General features: G+C 44.2%; 1 protein-coding gene across 2 annotated transcripts in view; it reads left to right on the forward strand.

Annotated features, from left to right (window-relative positions):
- The window catches only part of LOC128146166 (T-box-containing protein TBX6L), a 28,347-nt gene that overhangs the window by 5,621 nt on the left and 3,876 nt on the right, over positions 1 to 18,850 (forward strand). The window contains exons 4-13 of one of the 2 annotated variants that reach the window (XM_052797332.1): positions 4,809 to 4,888; positions 5,370 to 8,160; positions 8,298 to 8,624; positions 13,191 to 13,335; positions 14,330 to 14,432; positions 14,886 to 15,050; positions 15,392 to 15,538; positions 16,062 to 16,132; positions 17,329 to 17,420; positions 18,149 to 18,341. In XM_052797332.1, the coding sequence (XP_052653292.1) occupies positions 8,609 to 8,624; positions 13,191 to 13,335; positions 14,330 to 14,432; positions 14,886 to 15,050; positions 15,392 to 15,538; positions 16,062 to 16,132; positions 17,329 to 17,420; positions 18,149 to 18,341 (932 nt within the window). In that variant the 5' untranslated portion in view covers positions 4,809 to 4,888; positions 5,370 to 8,160; positions 8,298 to 8,608. The remainder of the gene's footprint in view (positions 1 to 4,808; positions 4,889 to 5,369; positions 8,161 to 8,297; positions 8,625 to 13,190; positions 13,336 to 14,329; positions 14,433 to 14,885; positions 15,051 to 15,391; positions 15,539 to 16,061; positions 16,133 to 17,328; positions 17,421 to 18,148; positions 18,342 to 18,850) is intronic. The other variant, XM_052797333.1, reaches the window with a different exon arrangement.

The raw sequence follows: 18,850 nt of genomic DNA on the forward strand, positions 1-18,850 counted from the left end.
TTAAGTTAATTAATGTAGGTTAGAGTATATATACAATTAGTATAATTGATCATTTTTCCTACTTTAGACATAATAAAACCCCCTAGAATTCTGCAATGGAATTTTGCCACAGCTTTGTCCAGTAGAAGACTTTGAAACCTCAGACCATTGCAGTGGGATATTCCCCAGAGCACAGGAGTATTCTCAACATTTCTTCTTCTGAGATTGCTCCAGGTTAGCTCTTGATCACCCAGAATTCATGTGGCAGGAACGTTGTGGAGAGGCAGGGAAATTAAATGCTGAATTGTCCTGCCATAACCAGTCCTTAACAAGTATATGTGACACGTATCTGAAGATTTGCTTGATCTTGCTGCCTGCTTTTCCCTTCTAATAATATTTTTAACCCAGTCTCCCGGTTTCAGCCCAGCTTGGCAGAAGTATAGAAGTCACACAGATGAGTTAGGTCTTATGGGTTTCTTGAAAATGCTCTGTCTGAGGGAATGGCTGCAATGTGAGTTAACATAATAGTAGACAACAGAGAATCCAAGTAGGAAAGCTCCTTTTTAAATGCCTCAGTCATGAGAAAAGCATCAGTTGAAGCTCAGGATGGGCCACAAGGTGCACATTGTAATAAATGCACAAGTGTGAGCATTCCTTGCACCCTGTGATAATCTGGCTGGTTTGGATTTTTACTTTGTATTAAGAGGAAGAAACTGAGCAGCACCAAGCAGTAAAGCAAGCTAGCAGCGAGGAGGAGGAGTGCTACGAGCTCCTTTGCGGTGAGTCCAAACCTGCATTGCAGGCAGACTTAACTCTCACTGAATCTGACCCTGGCAGTAGCTCCCTGCAGAAGCTTAAACCAGTAACTGCAGTATTAGGGGGTGGCAAAACCAGTGACCTCATTATTGATAACCATCTAATCTGTGCTCACAAGGAATGCTTGCTCTCAAATATGACTTCGATTTCCTCCTGCACACTCCCCAGCACTCTTCTTAGCAGAATTTAAATATTTCTGTTGAATTTACGTTATATTGTTGTTTGTGTCTACATTTGGTTGGCAGGCGTAGATTAGATTGTAGAGTGCCAGTCGTTTGAAAACAGTTTTGCCATCACAAAAGCAAAGATTGTGTTTTTAAGAATGATGCCTATTATGTGTGTGTTAGTGATCGCTAGGTTAGAGAGGAGAACAACTCTTAAGTCATTTATGCCTAAGTAGATGAAATCCAGCATTTCCAGTGTAATGCAGTCGTTGCACATCTCAGTTGTCCTCAGTCCAAGTGGAACTTGTCTGTGTGACTGTTTGGATAGCTCAAAGCCATGCATCGTTGCTTGGTTTCTCAAGGAATTGCAACCAATGTATTTAAATCTTTTCAAGTGCCTGATGTTCTTAACAACTTAGAAGCATTTGTCCGTTATAGTAGGGCTAATTTTTAATTTATTTTTCTAAACACGTCTATCCAAAATGATGCTAGGCTTTTATATTCACAGCAGGGAGCACTGTGAGGTTTAAATATCCCTTTAATCACTAAGGATGTAATAAAAACAAGAAGAGTTCTTTGAGCTGCAGAGTGTTACCCAGGGAAAAATCTACTCTGGAGCTTACAAATGTGAGCTGAAGAGACAAACTGGGCAATAAAATCCACAACTACGGACCAAACCGGCTAAAAGCTGGTCTGTGGCTGCCCATCAGGAGCTGAGACTTGGAGGGGGGAAAAGGCCATTCAGCACCTCTAGAGCCATAAGAGCCAGGTCATAAACATTTCACAATCTGCTGGGTAGGGGGAGGGAGCCGTGGGTCTGTGATCCTGCCTGGAGCTTGTACCCTGGCCCATGACTGCAGCAAAGGATGAGTATGAGGAATTTGCCTATATGAGAAGAATGGAGGAAAAAATCTAGACAGATAAGGGATTGCAGGAAAAAGTGGTAGCTGTGATTGATTATGTTAATTCATGTATGTTTATGACAGCCTCCTCCCACTGCTGACTTGAGGAATCCAGGAAATCTGACAGGTGCTTTTTTCTATTATTGGTGATGTTGAAGGATTCTTACCTGAATATTGTTGCTGTGGACCCCAGTATCATTTTGCTACAAGGTGATGAACAAGTTGGGTGAGAAAAAGTACAGCTCAGAGTTTATCCAAGGACTTTCTGCTTAAAATGAATGCATATTTCCAGCTCCTTGTTACTGACTTCAGACTTTCCTACAGATTGTGTATGTCCCATCGTAATGCTCTATATCAGCTTTCAAAAACTGTCTTGTGAGATGTACTGCATGAATGTCTTGGCATTCATTTTGATTTTTATGGGAGACCCTATAAGTAGCTCAGCTCAGACTCTATAGGTTAGTTGGACATCCTGTGGGTTCCATTCCCTTCTTCCTGTGAGATATATGTGCAGTTGTATGTATCTTATGGCTATATAATTTTTTATAGTTCTTTTTTAAAGAATCAAAATCTACTGCATATGGTTGAATTTTTCTCTTCTCTTATGCTTTCTGGTAATGTTAATTATCTTCCTCAAAAAATTCTTTAGAGTCAATAGTGATGTTGGAGGAACTAAGCTCTACTCGTAGAGCTTGCAACAGTTTTTATTTTTAAATTCCAAAACCTTTAAATCGTAACAATTTTAATTTGCTCTTTGAAGATAGTTCCTTTGATCGGGAATTATACTGTTTATTGATTTCCTGTTTTGATTAGAACCTTACTGTGATGAACAGTATATGGAAACTTTCTTAGGAAACTGATAGAATAAATCTGTCTTGGCAAAACAAAATAACTTGCAAACTGACTTGCGTGATTGAAGTCTGGCTTTTTACCTGTTGATTTCATGGCTTTACAAATGCTTGTGCACCAACAAAAATAATCTTTTGCAGAACCCAAAGTAGCATGACAGTGTATCTGCAATCTTGAAAGTCCAAAAAGTTTAGATAAAAGCTTCTGGGTTTAAGCTGCTGCTTTTTCCTGAAAACATCAGCTTTTTTAACTGAGGTTGTCGAAGCATTGTCAGCTGGGCTTCTGTTCAGCAAAATCCATTCTGCTCAGGATTTTTTTCAGGTCTCAATTCATAGTTAAGTGAACCGCCAGCAATATTCAAGCTCTGCGTGATGCTCCTCTTTGCATATGAGTGTGTGCGCTTGTGCATAAATATGGAAGTATTTATGTACGGATGTTAAGCCAGAGCTATTTGCTGCCTGTTTTCTAAGGCTGATCCTTTATGGCTCCTGATGGAGAGCAGTGGGTTCTGGCAGGGTTGCTGTGTCCCCAGGTGTGGGGAGGAAGAGAACCTTCCCCCAGGCAGGAGAGGAAAGGCAGCGCTTGCACCGTGCTGCTCGGTGGCCCTTTCCTGTGCTGCGTTGCAAAGCTCTTCTTGCTGCTGTAGAGTCCTTTCAATATGTATTTTTTGTGGATTTGAGTGGGACAGAGTGCTGAGCTGCGTCTGGGAAACACAATGGGTTGACAGGAAAACAGTGCACCTAACATCAGGAGTCTGTGAAAACTTGAAAGAGCTCTAGACAGAAATATTTTGCATTTGACTCTGGACTGTAGCCTTTGAGGCCAAACTCAGCCTTCAGTGTTAAGTGGCTGCTAAGTATTTCCCTTCTTGTCTCAATGCTAACTAACTGCTAGGAGAAGGGTGCATATTCCAGGAGGACTGGGGAGGGCGGATATGATAAAGGAGAGGCAGGAGAGCATCCTCTTTTTCTTTAGTTCAGGAGCACAGCTTTGTGGCCAGATACCTCAATCCACAAACCTGCAAGAGGAAAGGCCTTGCGTTAAACTTATAACGTACAACTTCTCATTTACACGAGCCACTTTCCTACGTTCCCTTCCAAACCAGATCCCATCGCTGCTGAAATACAGCCTCCTTCAGGGTGGGCACAGGCATGTGGCACAGCACACTGCGCCTCGGTCCAGGGATCCTGTTGGGAATTAGCGTTGACCTGTTACCAATACGCCCTCTCCAACCGTTTTGTTTTGCCAAATGTGATTTTTGCTTCTTGAGAGCACAGGGGAGATTTGGGGGTGATACAATTTGGGGCTCAGCATGGGGTTTTCAGCCCTACAGAGGTCTGCCTTCTGCGGGGTCCCTTGCATGGGTCCCAGGGTAGGAACGTCTGCAAGGCAATGCACATGTAACATGCCTGACGACACCAGACAACTTTTCCCAGGACAAAGCAATCAAACCCAACTGTAAAAAGTGGGGGAAAAGGTGCCATTTCCCACCATCAGAAGAAAATGCTGTATTATGAGCTGCTGTAAGGAACTGGGTAGGAACTGTTCCTTATGCCACCACATGACAGGAAATTATATATACTACTTCTCAGAGGACCTCAAAACACTTTGCAGGCTTTTACCATTCCTGTAGCCGCCCCCAGAGACTTGCTCATAAAGCTGGCCAAATTCAGGCCGTCAGAGCTCAGCCGCTCTGTCCTGACCGACCCTGCTCCGTTCACTCCATCAGCTCAGTGCTGCCTGAGGAGTTGCACTTGTATTTCCTTTTTTTCTCTGAGATATCGGTCACTAACAAGGACAAGGGGTCACATGCTTTGAGGCTGGCACAGCTGTAGGAGCAGTTGTTTCATCAGGCTTTTTCTCTGGAAAAACATGGCTTTTCCCCATGGCCCTGTGTGCATCATCAGGCCCCGTTCGCTCCGCAGCGAGCTGAGGCTGTATTTAAGGGGCAGGTTCGTGGATTCTGAAGCCGTCTGGAGAATGTGAGGCTGCTTCATGTTTTTAGTTAAGTATGAAAATAAGTAGCTATCAGTGTAGGGCTATCTATTTATTTTATTTTGGGTCCTGTTAATGACACGCTGTCTTTCCACATTTTCAGTGTTCATCCCATGCAGATGGCAGAGTATCCTTCATAAAGAGCTGCCAAGATGCTCTGGAACTGTGGCCTACGTGTGCCAGGTGGGAATCTGCCAAGTGAGTCACATTTAAATGGCAGTAAGGCTATCCTCATGTTTCAGAGGGGAGTATCTCTTAAATGCAGTTCGCACTTCTCCACGTTATTTTTTCTCAAACTCAGGCAGACAGCACTGCTTCGCTTAAGCCCGGTTGTATTAAAGCTGACACGATAACACTTTCTCACAGCTGTGTGCGCAGAGGGAAGCCTGCAGGGGTTGGATTACTGGTTACTGCACCCAAGTGCTGATACACATGAGCAATAATCCAAGACTCCTTCTTTCAAAAGATTATTCTGTTGCATTTCAGCAGTCTCCCAGGCAGTAACTTTAAGCCTTGCACTTGAGCTTGCTCTCAGGGCAGAAGGCTGTCCTGGAAGCTCTGCCTGGACAGAGGTGGTGGTGCGTCCTCTGCAGCCACTTGCAGACGCAGATCCTGCCAGCTGAAGCCTCCTGCTAGCTGACACACGTTATCTGTTCTCCCGCAGTCCGAGAGCCCCAGACACCGGCCAGAGATGGCAAGATGATTACCCGTCTTGGAGAGCTCCCAGTTCAGAAGGTAGGAATGGGGAGGGGTGTGTGTGCAGACCAGTTCCCTACAGGGTCCTGTTGGGTGTTAAGGGTTAAAGCTTCCCGTAAGGCAGGAGAAATGCCAGAAAACATTTGCCTTACTACAAAACCCAGAGGGGAATGTTTCTTTCTAATCACCTCCTCAAAGAGATGCAAAGCAAAAGCTCTTGGCCTCTGCTTTTGTCATCACACATCCCCTCCCTTCTGCGCTGCCCTACCTCGTCCCCTTCAGCATAGCAGGAGAGCCTACTGTTAGAGCTAGGCACAGCAGGATTTTTACCTGCTGCTGTAAATGAGCTTGGAGCAGAGCTGTGTATGTCACTGACTTACACATGTCAGATCCACTCTCTCTCCAATCCCTTTCCACACCCCCAGCCTCCAATTTGCCAGTGAATTGTTAGACACCAGCACATTCACCTCTGACTTCCCAGTAAACTGCCTGAGGGCGCTGCACGGACAGACAGACAAGAGCGTAATGTGCTAAATTCCCCCTTTGCTAGTGATGAATTTCCTGGGGATTGCTCCTGTTAGCCACGCTTTCCAGCAATAGTAACAAATTCACTTTTTTTTTTTTTTTTTTTACTTTTAAAACCTTTGCAGTGTAACTAGAATGGCAGGGAGAAAGCTAGTTGTTAACTAGTCATGGGTAATTAATGACTCCACCTTCCCCATCAATCAGCTGGGAAAAGCCAAAAGGATTTGAGTACTTGGAGCAAATGTGTGTTCTCTAGACATGCTGATAAGCAGTGTGCAAATGGAGTGGCAGCAGGAGACCATCTCATACCCTTGCATGGAAGAAGCAGTAAGTCATGATACACATCCCACGCTCTTGTCAGGTGAAGAGTCTGAAATTCCCAGTGCTGCTGCTGTTGTGCAGTTTCTAACTGTGTGGGATGTTGATCCATCTTGCTGCTAGCTTGAAGCTGACCCAATTTTTGTTCTATTTTTCCTTTTCAGATTCTGATTATGGTTGTCTTTTCCACTTTCTACAATTAAAATACTAGCATTAGAAAATCAGGACATGTGGTGGGGGGGCAGATTTGATGCTGGCTCTCCTTTTGTAGCAGAGCAAAAAAGCATTTCTGCATCCTGTTTTGTTTGTGTCTGGTAGTGACTGTGCAAGTACAAGCAGAGGAGATTTGACCTCGATACCATTTTCAGCAATCTTTTTCCTTCCGATTTATTTTTCCACATATGTAATAAATAATCTCCAGTTGAGCTACAAGTTGATGTTGCTCCACCACATGATAGTCCTCTCCTCCGTGGTACTGAGACTCCCCAGCTCTGGATGTCCCCGAGTTAGCTGAAGGAGAAGAGCCTGTGGTCTTCTGTATTATCCAGTAGTTTTAAAGGGATGTCAGGAAGGCTGGATGTGGTCCTTCAAAGGTGCCAGCAGCCAATGGACCATCTCCTGCTATAAAATCCTCCTCAGGACTTCTCGAACTCTCCAACCCCTTTCTTTTAAATGTTCTTCCTTGCCACACTAGGCATTGGCTTTTCTCTCCCTGCCTAGTCCTGGGGTGCCTACAATTCAATATACCCTTGAAAGAGAGCCAGTCCCTCCTCTGATTAAACTCCTTTGTCCTCTTTGCATGTCCTTGCACTGCCTGCTCCAAACGGCAGTAAAAACAGTACTAAAGGGATGTTGTCTGGGTATAGGAACTGACTAAATAAATGCAGAATATGTTTTGCATGTCGGACTAAAAATCAGATGTCCCAATAACATCACTGACAAAAGAAAAAACCGTTCATTTTCCTGGGAGCAAAACTAGACTGTGAATCAGCTGCAGCCTTACAGCAAGCTCTTTGAAATGTACAGAGCTCCTGAATTTGCTGTGCAGGATCCAACACTGGCCCATTGGGACCGATATCCTGCTTTCGACCTCCACTTTCTGAACGTCTTCGACCTTTGTAAATGTTAGTATAGCCATTTCTGTATGTGTATGCATAGAACTCCCTTCTTAACCGAGGTGTAGTGGCTGTTCTGTGCCCTGAAGCGTGAGACTTGATTGCTGTCTCTTAGCACTTGTAAGCACTTATAAGTACAAAAGCTAATGGTGACACTTGCAGAATAAACTAATTAAGGGAAAATGCTCCAGTCCTTCAGTTTTTGCTCAGCCTTCCTTCAGTAAGAGCAGTGCCTTGAACAAGGCCTAAAACCGGTGCCTGATCCACCATGAAACTCTTGGATCACTTACAATAGCCCTGGAAGGTGCCAGCCGAAGGAGTTTGCTCCAGTAAAATGATAACGCTAGTATGGCTGTGTCATTAAACAATTGCAACTTTCAGTTGTGAAGCTCAGCTGAAAAGATACTGCACGTAGAGCAGCCTCAGTCCTGAGCTTCAGAACGGATGGGGTGCAGCGGTGAGGACCCTGCCGTAGAAAAAGAGCACAGTAGGAAAATTAACTGTGCGGTTAAGGGCTGTGACTGCAGAGATTGGGTAGGTAAGTTATCTCATCAAATGGAGAAGACATCTGTTGGTGAATGAATGCGTTGCTGCAGCATCCCAGTTGTGAGAGCAAACTTTACCACAGACTCTTAATCACCCACTTGGGAAGGAACAGGCTTGACACAGTCCCGATTCTGATAGCAGAAATCAAGAGTAAAACGATTCTGTGCTCTGGAGATGAAAATTCTATCAAATCCATGGAACAACCAGAAGGAAATTTTTCCTGCTTGCTGTTTAAGGGATTGTTTTATTTTGTAGGTAAGTCTTCAACTGATGTTTTTGGTCTTGTCTCTATTTGTTTAAAAGTGCGTTAGCAGTAAATCAAGGTGCATTTCCCCTGTAGGGTTTCCTGTATGTCAAAGCCATGTTAATTCTCTTTGATTTTCTTCCCTTAGCCCCAGCCATTGCTGCAGATCCTTCCTCTCTTTGTCCCTTTGGACATCAAAGGATCGCAAGGGGACAGCCCTGGTGAGAAGCTCCTCCCTGCTCATTAGCCTCCATAAAACAGGAACTCACCTTGGCTAGCTGTGCTTGGAGTCCCATCCTCATCCCGGTCACTCTTGACACTGGATCTCAGAAGGAAGGGCTTTTGCTTGCTTCAGGAAATCAGACCTGCTTTTGAGCTGGACTATTTTGGCTCCCCTTGTAAGAACTCTGGTGAATCTCTTGGCCGTGCAAGCTCCTAGCCTCCACAGTTCATGGAAAAATGCAAGCTTTACCAGGTAAGTAAAGGACTCCTTTCTTTTCCTTATTGCACAGAAAGATCCTAGACTCATGCCAAGAGCGTACAATCATTTTAGAAAAAGAACAAGCGCTCCTGAAGGGTTACCAGCATTTATAGGAGTCTGTGTGTGGCTGGAGAGGATTTCTAAAATGATTTGGGGTTTTTTTTTTGTAGGAATAGATGAGAAATTGTGGGTTTGAGTGTTCTTTGTGAGCCTTGGAAGATCTTTTGTAAGGTAGCAAAGGTTTACTCACAACCGTGCCCAAAACTCCCTTATCTGTATCACCTTGTGCAGTGCGATCATTCACTGAAGGCTAGAGGTGTTATTTGTATATTGTCTGCAAAGTAGAGTTCCTTCAGGCTGAAGGCCGTGGAAGGTTTGGAAATATTTGTTATATTGCTAATGGTAGTTCTGATACAAACTATCTGTTTTTTCTTTTGGTTTTTCTCTGCCCTTTGGAAGTATAAACCCCAAGCAGGCATACCTCACCTCTAATAGGTTCATGCCCAAACACAGGATTTTTGTGATTTCCTTAGGGTTTTATTTATGTTTTTCTTCATCAGTCCGTCTGATAACACACTGTTAACCTCTTCTGCGTGGGGCGTGATCAGATGGGGCACAGTGACAGATATGCATTGGGAAACTAAGGGCCAGTCCAGAGGCACTGCATTTGTCAGTATAACTGAAACCCAAATTTAGTCTTGAGTTTTACTCTACATCAGAAGTAAACAACTGTTGACCTAGTTTGGGTATGCAGTTCCTATGTATACATTAGAGGTGGCTGAATATTCTCAGCTTCCTTTCTCTACCTCTGCAAGGTGTTATTTCATTCAGAAGCAAAATATATGTGCAACGACTCCAATAATTTCCACCTTCACTGTTGTTTTGGGTTCTTATAAAGCAGTCTGTAGTGTGTTGATCTGATTTGTACTGATTTCTGCCACTGCAAGAGAATTTTGAGTTGAAAAGCAAAAGAGCAACAACGAAAAAATATAGACTGTGTTACGGTATTTTATCATGTTAAAAATTCCAACTATTGCAGAAGGCACCTCATTTTCTTATTGAGTTGTTTCTGGTGTATGATCCCACACAGCAGAAATATTCCAGGTGATGACTGGGTGCATATGAGAGGTGAAGCCATTGCATTTGTAGAAACACATACTTTTGTTATTGCCAAAACGCTTTCTGGTTCTGAGAAATGATGTTCCCTCCAGAGGGTTGGGGTGTTTCTACTGACATTTATAAGATCAGAGAACGTGGGGTTTTTTTTGGTTGTTGGCAAGATTAATTTCTCAGATAGCTTTATATATTGACGTGCATTTCTTCCTGGTGGATACTGGATAGCTGTTAGCGTTGGACTTCTTCACTCAGAAGATAACAGCAATAAATGTAATAATAACTGATTTTAGTGAAGGTAAGAAGCTTACCTTTTGCCTTCTTGGAGTTTTCCCAGTATTGCAAACACTATCCCTTACATTTTGGGAAGGCTGCAACAAATTTTCTGACATCATAATGTTGTCTCAGTAATTGATAATTAATTGAGGGACCGCTTTAGGTGAGTGGATTATACGTTATACTTTGGCATCTTCTATGCAAAGATCTTTTCCCCTCTGCAAGCGTTACTGAATTGACTCTCATTTCTTTTTCTTTCCTTTCCACCTTCAAGATAGGAAAAAGATATGTACAGCCTATTCTAGATACAGAAACTGAAGGACAAACTGCTCATGGTTGTCTAGGGACTTTGAAATCAAGCATGGAATAGAGTACAGATCTCTTAATTTTCAGTGGCTTTATCATAGCAGCTATCTTCCTTTTCAACCTCATCTTGGCAGAAAGAATATGTTTTAAAATGTGCCACGTGATGTTACCACCACAATGATGATGATAATACTTCTAAAATAGCTTAGAACTAAAATTCTTGGAAAATATTTAAATCTCTTTCAAATAATACTTAAAATAAAAAATAAGTTACATAGAAGAGGAAACAACAGAAGTACAGCTTTAACAAGTTCAGTTCAGTGCTTGGACACCCTGCCACAAACCTCTTCGTGCTGTAGTTCCAACATGCAGGCATCTTTGTGGGGGAGATGTGTGCGTGAGTGTTGGTGTTAGTTACACAAGCACAAACTAGGAGTGAATTTGAAGCGCCTTGCAAGGCAGCCTTTGGCTTTGCAAAGAAAATCCAAAGTGGTTCCTACAAATGGATCCACCGCTGCAGAATCCCGCTGAAGCCGATTGCACGACTGTGTAGTCAGCTGTGTGGATCCATTAGCAAGCTCACACCATTGCTGGGGTCCAGATCCCCATGCAAACTGTTAATGTCCTGTTTTTCAGCCTCAGACTGTGCACAAAAACCCTGCAGGGTGAAAGGCGTTAACTACATTTTAAAATCTTTGCTGCAATGTTTATTGTATGTGCAGCTCTTTTTCCCCGTCTCCTGTAGCTTCTCGCTCATACAGGTGCATTGTGGACTCATTTTGGTAAAAAGCAGATTATAGCATCTGCCTTTGATTTTTAATTCAGTATTGAACTCCTTTCACTTCAATTCCTCTTGATTTCATTGGAAGTCTCCCCTCAGTAAGGACTCCTGGGATCTGCCTTGTAGTAGTCTCATTTAATGGCACTGGAATTTGCTTACAAAAATGTTAATTGTAAAATTCATTTGGGGAAGGAGTGAGCATCTGTCTAGCTAATCAAAATCTGTTTACATGTATTTGTGACTCAATGACTCCAGTGGGAAATCAGCCCAATTTTATTGTAACTCCTTTTGATACATGTGCTGCACTGAGCTACCAAATGCATCGTCTCATGGCAGCTTTCATGTCTTTGCAAGAGGATATGGGGGAAGCTTTAGTAAGAAGATGTTAACAGGCTAATCTTAGTGAGCAAACTAGGTGTCACTTCTTAGCCAGTTCATTAATGTTGGATCAAAGCAGAAAAAAGGGTAAGAGGATATTTTTTAAAAATGCCTAAAGACATTTACAAACTGACAAAATTACATTTAAATGGTTTTTACTTCCTAATACTGTGGGAAGAACCGCTGAGACTCGCATTGGGTTGTTTTTGTGGAAAGATATCACTTTCTGAAAAAAGCTAATTCCTCTGGAAATAGTTTACCTTTTATGCTCGTTCTTTTAAAGACATTACTCAGGAAAGCTGTAACAAGGTGAAAATTCCTGTATTTCTGATATGCTCTGAATAAGAGCCGATCAGGCTGAGAGGCAGAAAAATCTCACTTTTAAACAAATAGCCGTGCATGATAATGCATCGCCCAGCAGAAGTGGCCAGCCAGCACTGAACTGAGGACAGCACTGCGGCTGTGAGTGGACCCAAGTCGAGCAGGCTTATCAATACCTCGTTCAGACCGCAGGGCAGTGTTTGTAAAGCCTTACTGGGTGTGAAATCAGTCCACCAGTAGCTATACCAGGTCAAGTTTTGATCTAAAATGAAACTTTTTTTTTTTGCCTGGGCTTTTCAGTATGGCAGCAGCACTCTCGTGTGTGTTACAATATAGTTAGGAGCGCCTATAGGAGGTTTTTAATCCAAACAGCTTTCAAAGGTGGTGGGTACCATCGACACCAAAGACAGTTCCTCCGGAATAGTTTCCCTTTCCTCTTCCCCAGGACCGTAGTTAGTCCTCTGCCTGTAACAGAAAGTGCAGGCATATTGCAGGCAGCTCCTCTGGTGTGCCATGGTGTGTTACTGAAGAGGCACCTTCCACTGCCGTCACAGGCTCCTCGGTGGTCTCCATCTCCAAGTCCAGTTCAGACCAGCCGTCCTCTTTTCAGAATATTCCACGGTCTGGCTGTCACCTCCCTTTCTTGCCTTCACTTACATTTGGGTCTCCTGTCTGTCCCTTCTTTGTCCTCTGGAGAGATTTTTCACCTCTGCTACCACCTATCTGTCGTTTTCTCCCAGTACTCACCGGTACACTTAAAATCTTTTCAGTCTTTTCAGCTTTCGTTTTATTTTCTTGGGTAAAGTGCTTTGTGTAACTCTGATTGTACCAGAAAGGAATGACAGTGGATTGTGGCTACCTGCCAGTATGAATTTGGAACAAAGGAAGTCAGGTTGAGTTTGTACAACACACAAATCTTTACAAATTAATTTATCGGTTAAAAACAAACCTGTTGGAAAAGCCTTTATGCCTTCTGAGCCTACAAAGTAACAAAAAGCTTTTGAAGAAAAAGAATAGATTTTATTTAAGAGGTTTATTGTGGCACAGGCTCCTTAGCTCTCGGCAGCGCCTGGGACCTTCGTGGGTGAAATCATGGCATTCGGCTCTCTGAGCTGAACCAGCACTGTGCACTGTGCGGTGGTTTGGGGCTGAGAGGTACCGTGGCCGGACAGGAGGAGCGATGGCCAGACGTACGGACCCCGTCTGTTACAACAGCGTGTGAAATTCTGTAGCTCCCTGTACTGGAGGGAGCTGGCACTGGAGGGTACTGGGAGGGCCGATGCGGGCGCTGCGTCTCAGGACCCTGTTCCTCAGCAGGAGGGGCTGCTTCATGCCGGCTCCCCTCCTGCCTGTCTGAAGTTACCGTTTTCTCTCTCTCCTGGTAGACGTGAAAGCGCCGTGTGAGGCACTGCCTTCCCCCAGCCTGGAGCCCTACCCACAGAGCTCCATTGTGGTCACCCTTGAGGACATGGGTCTCTGGATGAAGTTTCATCAGATAGGAACTGAGATGATCATCACCAAATCTGGCAGGTGAGGGGAAGCAGGACAGCTGCCCACACCGCACCCCTCCACGCTTTTGACGAAATATCCGAGTGCTCGTTTTTTTAATGATGTTCCTTAAACTAGTTTTGTAGCCAGTTATGCACATCTGCCTGCCCCGACAGAAGAATTGCACTTTCAGGATGTCGTAGAAGGCCACGCTGTGAAGTGCAAAAGGTCGCCGTGGGGCTGATGTGCTGAGAAAACTTCTGTACTCTTATCTCAACACTTAACACTGATGTTCTTCCTGTTGCTGCATTGCGAGGTTGCTCTGGAAAGTGCCCTGGGCTTCCTTTGCCTGTCAGAGGCAGCAGCAGTTGAGCAGTAAATACCTGGTTTTGAGTGTGCATTTGCAGACAAGAACAGGGTGTAGAATAGTAACGATCTGTGCGTGCAGACTACTCTAAAGTTTAAATGAGTCATGCATTGTGGAGCTTGCAGTGAAAGAATATGAAATTGTGAAATTGTAATGTATTATGTCAAAGCTGCTTTTGAGCTGAAATAATCCCTTTGGGTAGGGAGGTAGGTGTCAAAGCTTTTTTGCAGAGTCAGAAGATGAAAGTGGTGGCAGGGAGTACTGGAATGGAAAGCTAGATGTGCTCTTAGATGAGAGCACGTTTTTCTGCCCACACTAGAAAATGCTCTAATCTATCCTCCAGGTCTGTGATAGCTGCAGAAGGCTAGGAACTATGTGCAAATTCCGAATACTTTAAGATTCCCACTGTTGTGTTACAGGAATCAGAACAAAAGCAGTAACAATGTCAGGCCTTCAGTGGCTGCTGCCCTGTTAGTGCCTATTCCACCTAAGCCCATAGGATTAGACAATACATCAGTAAAATGGTAAAAATGTTCAATAGCTGGCCTGTAGAAATACTGCTACCAGAACTTTGCACAATAGTGAGTAAACATGACCTGCTGCTTGATCATTAGACAATATCCACTTTATAGAGAAATCCTTATACTGTATATTTCATTTCTCCTTCAGACGAATGTTTCCACAATGCAAAATCAAAGTCTCTGGCTTAATCCCGTATGCCAAGTACCTCATGCTGGTAGATTTTGTGCCAATGGACAACTTCAGGTACAAGGTAGGTACTTGAAATAATAGAAGTTATGCTGTCCTTCCATCTTCATTTGAAACAGATTAATCTTTACGCTTCACTGGCCAGGCTGATAAATACATTGTCTGTGGACAAAGTTCAGAAGTAATTGGTGGATTTTATGCCTCTCTGGAGTTATTTGTCAGTTTTGCTTGGGGAGCAGCTGGAAAGGTAACGAATTTTCATTGTAAGCAGTACAGTCTTAATCATGATTAACGTCAGACTTCTCTGACAGCCACTGGGAGAAAGGGAGGAAAAATGAGGCCTAAACTTGGAGCTGTTTTGGTAACAAGATTATGGCTTATAAGAGAGAATCTACTTCTTGTCAGGACTGTGCTTGAGAGGAGTCCACTAGATCAACAGTGAAGCAAAGTTGCTGGAGTTTTCCTGTAATGAAAGTAATTTTTGCTAAGCTCTAGATTTCTGTCTTTCCCTTCACAGTGGAATAAAGATCAGTGGGAAGTTGCTGGAAAAGCAGAGCCCCAGCTCCCTTGTCGCACCTACGTCCACCCAGATTCCCCAGCTCCTGGCAGCCACTGGATGAAAGAACCTGTCTCCTTCCAAAAACTGAAGCTAACCAACAACACTCTGGATCAACATGGGCATGTAGGTTGTAGCTGGCCTTTGTGCTGTGCTCTCTTGGAATTCATTGCAGATGGATGTTAGGGGACGTAAGTGAGATTTGTGAGAAATTAGATCATGTGGAAGTTAAAACATACTCAAGTGCCCTCTCTTCCTTCCTCAGCCCAGCCCTTGTGCTCTCTTAACTACCTGCGAGCGAAGGCTTTTGTCTGTACTGTCACTATAGAGGCACGGTGGGGACAACGTTCCCGGGCAGACATCCCTGGTTTGAAGTGGATGTCCTGGGAGTCTCCATGGGAGACTTTGCACAGTGTGTTGGCAATGGTTGCACATAAAACTTTCTCCTTTGTCTGTCTCTGTGTCAGATCATCCTCCACTCCATGCACCGTTACAAGCCTCGCTTCCACATTGTGCAGGCAGATGACCTCTTCAGTGTCCGCTGGAGCATCTTCCAAGTCTTCAGCTTCCCTGAGACTGTCTTCACTTCTGTTACTGCCTACCAGAATGAGCAGGTACAGTGTGCAAGTACTGCTCTTGGACACGTTGCTACTCTGTCTTCAGAAATCTTGTAGAGGAAGGTGTCTCCTTCCAAGCTAGTCACCCTGGACGCCTGTGATGGACAGTGGAAAGAAATAGGCATATTATGGTTCCTGTGGAAAACTTCTACTCTGGGATGAGATGAATCATGCACCTTAATTGTATTAAGTGCAATTGTATTGCACTGTCGGTGATTAACAGAACCCTAAAAGCAGTAAAAAGTATGGACAAAAGTCCAAATATAGATACTGACCCTGTATATTTCTCTAGTCAGATGAATCGCACCCAAATTTCTGCTGACTCTGGCAAAGTCACTTCTCTCTGTCTGTCAGTTCCTAATCAGTAATGGGAGCTGCTGGGAGAGCTCAGATATTGTGGCAAGGATGTGCTCCAAACCCTCAGACAAGCTGTTGTGATAAATACTGAGGTGAAGGTCTTGAAACAACAGAGAACCCAGCCAGTCACCACGATACTGAGTCTTGTTCCTTTTATTTTAAGATTACAAAGCTCAAGATTGACAACAATCCATTTGCTAAAGGTTTCCGTGAGCATGGGAAGAACACTCGAAGGTAAACTGTTTTTTCATCTTAATTTATTTATAACTGGAGTTCACTTGTGAATTTTACCCAAGGCCATTGAGCAAAACTATACCAGCTAGCTCTGCAGAGCCTGCTGCGTTGTGCACTCTGCGTTTGCCTGTATCTGGGAATGATGTCCCACTGTGCAGCCTCCTCCCAAGAGACTTGGGGGGCGGGAGGAGATACAGGATTTCCTACAGAAATGTGGGAAGTGTGACAAATTCGAGACCTGCATGCCCTTGCGAGTTGGAGCTAGGCTGGAGTCTGACACGTGAACAGCAGTGATAACAGGAGTCTGCAGTAGATCATTGTGTCTCTTTGAGATCAGCTTGATTCTGACATTTGGAGGCTCCCTCATCTCCTTTCCCTGTGTGTGGAAAGGCATCTCTTCCAACAGGAGATTATGTCTGCAAGAGGAAAGATGGATAGCAATACCAGCGAGATCTTCTGTCTGGTCTGAGGGCAGCTAGTGGATGAGATTTAAAAAAAAACAAACCAAAAAACCAACTGAAATGCAGCCATACCTTGGCGATAGAGAAGGAAAAAATGGTTCTTTCCAAGCAGAAAATGTTATGAAAATATCTGAGATTTTGTTTTGTGTTGTTTTATGGCTGAAAAAAATCTCATTTCCTGATGAAAAAGGCCAAAACTGACTGTATTTTACTTAAACTTTGAAAATGTCATGGATTTTCTTTCTCCTCCTAATAGGATCATTTCTGACTAAGCTTAGACTCATTTTCCATTTAGGAAAATCTGCTTTCAAGCGAAAGACCCACCCTACTGTACACTTACCTTTGTGCATCGTATGTATATCCAACATCAGACTACACTTACAAACTCGGTACCAAAACCTCTGGTGCTGAGTTTCCATGTTGATTGTGCCTTTTGTACAAACATGAAGCGGGCAACCCCTTTACAGATTTATCCCCAGTATCCTGCAGGGCGAGGGCTCTTGCTGGAAGCGCACGCTGATGGCAGGCGGCATGGCTAACCCTGTAATTGGACTATGGCAAGCGTATTCCCCAAGGGCCTGTCGGGGTGCTTCGCTAGGAGAGGTGTAAGTCACAGAATGTCAGAGAGGTTCATCCCACCTTTTTGTCTTCCAGGGCTTGTCCAGCATCCCTTGTGTATTTTATCTAGGCAAAAAGCTTACATACAAGCTACCCTCATGTCTTGTTTCTTTCCAGGGAAGGACGAGCCAAATGCCAGAAGCCTAGTCCAGCCAAGGGCCAGAAGAGGAAGCTGCCCGAGGAAAAGGAGTCTGGTGCTGAGGAATGTGGTAATATTGATCACAACAAACGCAGAGAATGATTTCCAAACAGTGCGCGGGCCACAGAAAGGAACAGCAACAGCAACGAGCCCCGCTCTCTGGGTGGAGTCCCTAAAGAGTGCTGTGTATAGTTTTCAGTCTCTGACTCTCTTTCTGGGAATGATCCGCAGGATACTGCTCGCAAGTCGCTTGTCATTATTGACTACTCATCAGCTCTCTCACCAGCCTCCCAGCCTGGCCGTGCTTTGTGAGCATGTGTGATTGTAGGCTGTGCTTTCATAACATTCTCTTCAATAGCGATATGAGCTTGCAGTATCACCCGTTGCTTTCTTCTTGGTTCTCATCGGTGCGGTTGTGCCAGCCGTGCTGTTTGTGCAGCTGGGTTGTGATGCAGATGTGGGAACTGATACCATTAAAAAAAAATCTTTACTCTTTCTGTTAGGTTGTTTTTTAACTTTGATCATTCCTTGCTCCAGTTCACGGTGCTGCTTTCAGTAGCAAAAGGCAGTAGCACAGCTAAGGAGAGGACAGGGCAGGACCGAACACCACGGTGTAAGGGCAGAAAAAAGCTGGAAAGGGCTAGTCCCTTCAGACAGTATGACTGCAGAAGAGGTATTAGTGTGTTTCCTGCCACCATCCTGCAGTTAATGCAGCTGCCAGTAGACCACTGTGAGCTCTGGCTCTCTCCTCCCCCTTCTCATTTTTTTCCATTCTTTCTTTTCCCCGCTGTGAGTCAGATTTTGAGAAAGATGAGAATGTAGATGTGAAGGAAGAGAGTAACCCCGTCGTGGTCAGCAGCGGATACCCCTTCTGGGTCTCGGAGCAGAATGGCAGCCATGCCTTTCCTGCGGCATCACCGGTGCCAGCTGACCAGAGGGAAGGTCTGGCCAGAGAGCAACAAGTGCCTACACCATCCTACCAGACGTATCGGTGAGTCGTACCTCCTGGTGCTCATGTCCAAAGCCACCCTTTAATTGGTGGGATTCCTCCTCTTCTACTGGGTATTTCCTAAGAAAATCAGCCAGTGGGAGTAAGGAAGGATGCTTTTCTCTCGGCCAGCATACCTGAGTGGTAGGTTCTAGATAGGCGTGGAGATAATTCCACTACAAAGCCTTTCTGTGTTACTTCAAACCCACTGATTCTGGGCATACTCATGTCTTAGTAATGCTCTTTATTTCCCTGTCCTGAAATGCTCCCCTAGCCAGCTCTGTGTACCTCAGAGCTTGCCTGTCCTTTGGAGGAAGTGTGTTGGAGGAGTGGCAAGACTCCGGTGATTTTTTTCCCTCCTCCTTATCATTGCAAATTTGGGCATGAGTTCTAGTGAGCCAGAATTAGTGTAGTCTGGGCTTATCTTCTCTGGCATTTAGTTTTTCTGTGAGTGACAGCGAGGCTTGGACTAAAATCCACACTAACGATAAGATGAAGCAGTAGGCAAGGGG

Source organism: Harpia harpyja, chromosome 9, assembly GCF_026419915.1.
Source record: "Harpia harpyja isolate bHarHar1 chromosome 9, bHarHar1 primary haplotype, whole genome shotgun sequence".
NCBI classification, from domain to species: domain Eukaryota; kingdom Metazoa; phylum Chordata; class Aves; order Accipitriformes; family Accipitridae; genus Harpia; species Harpia harpyja.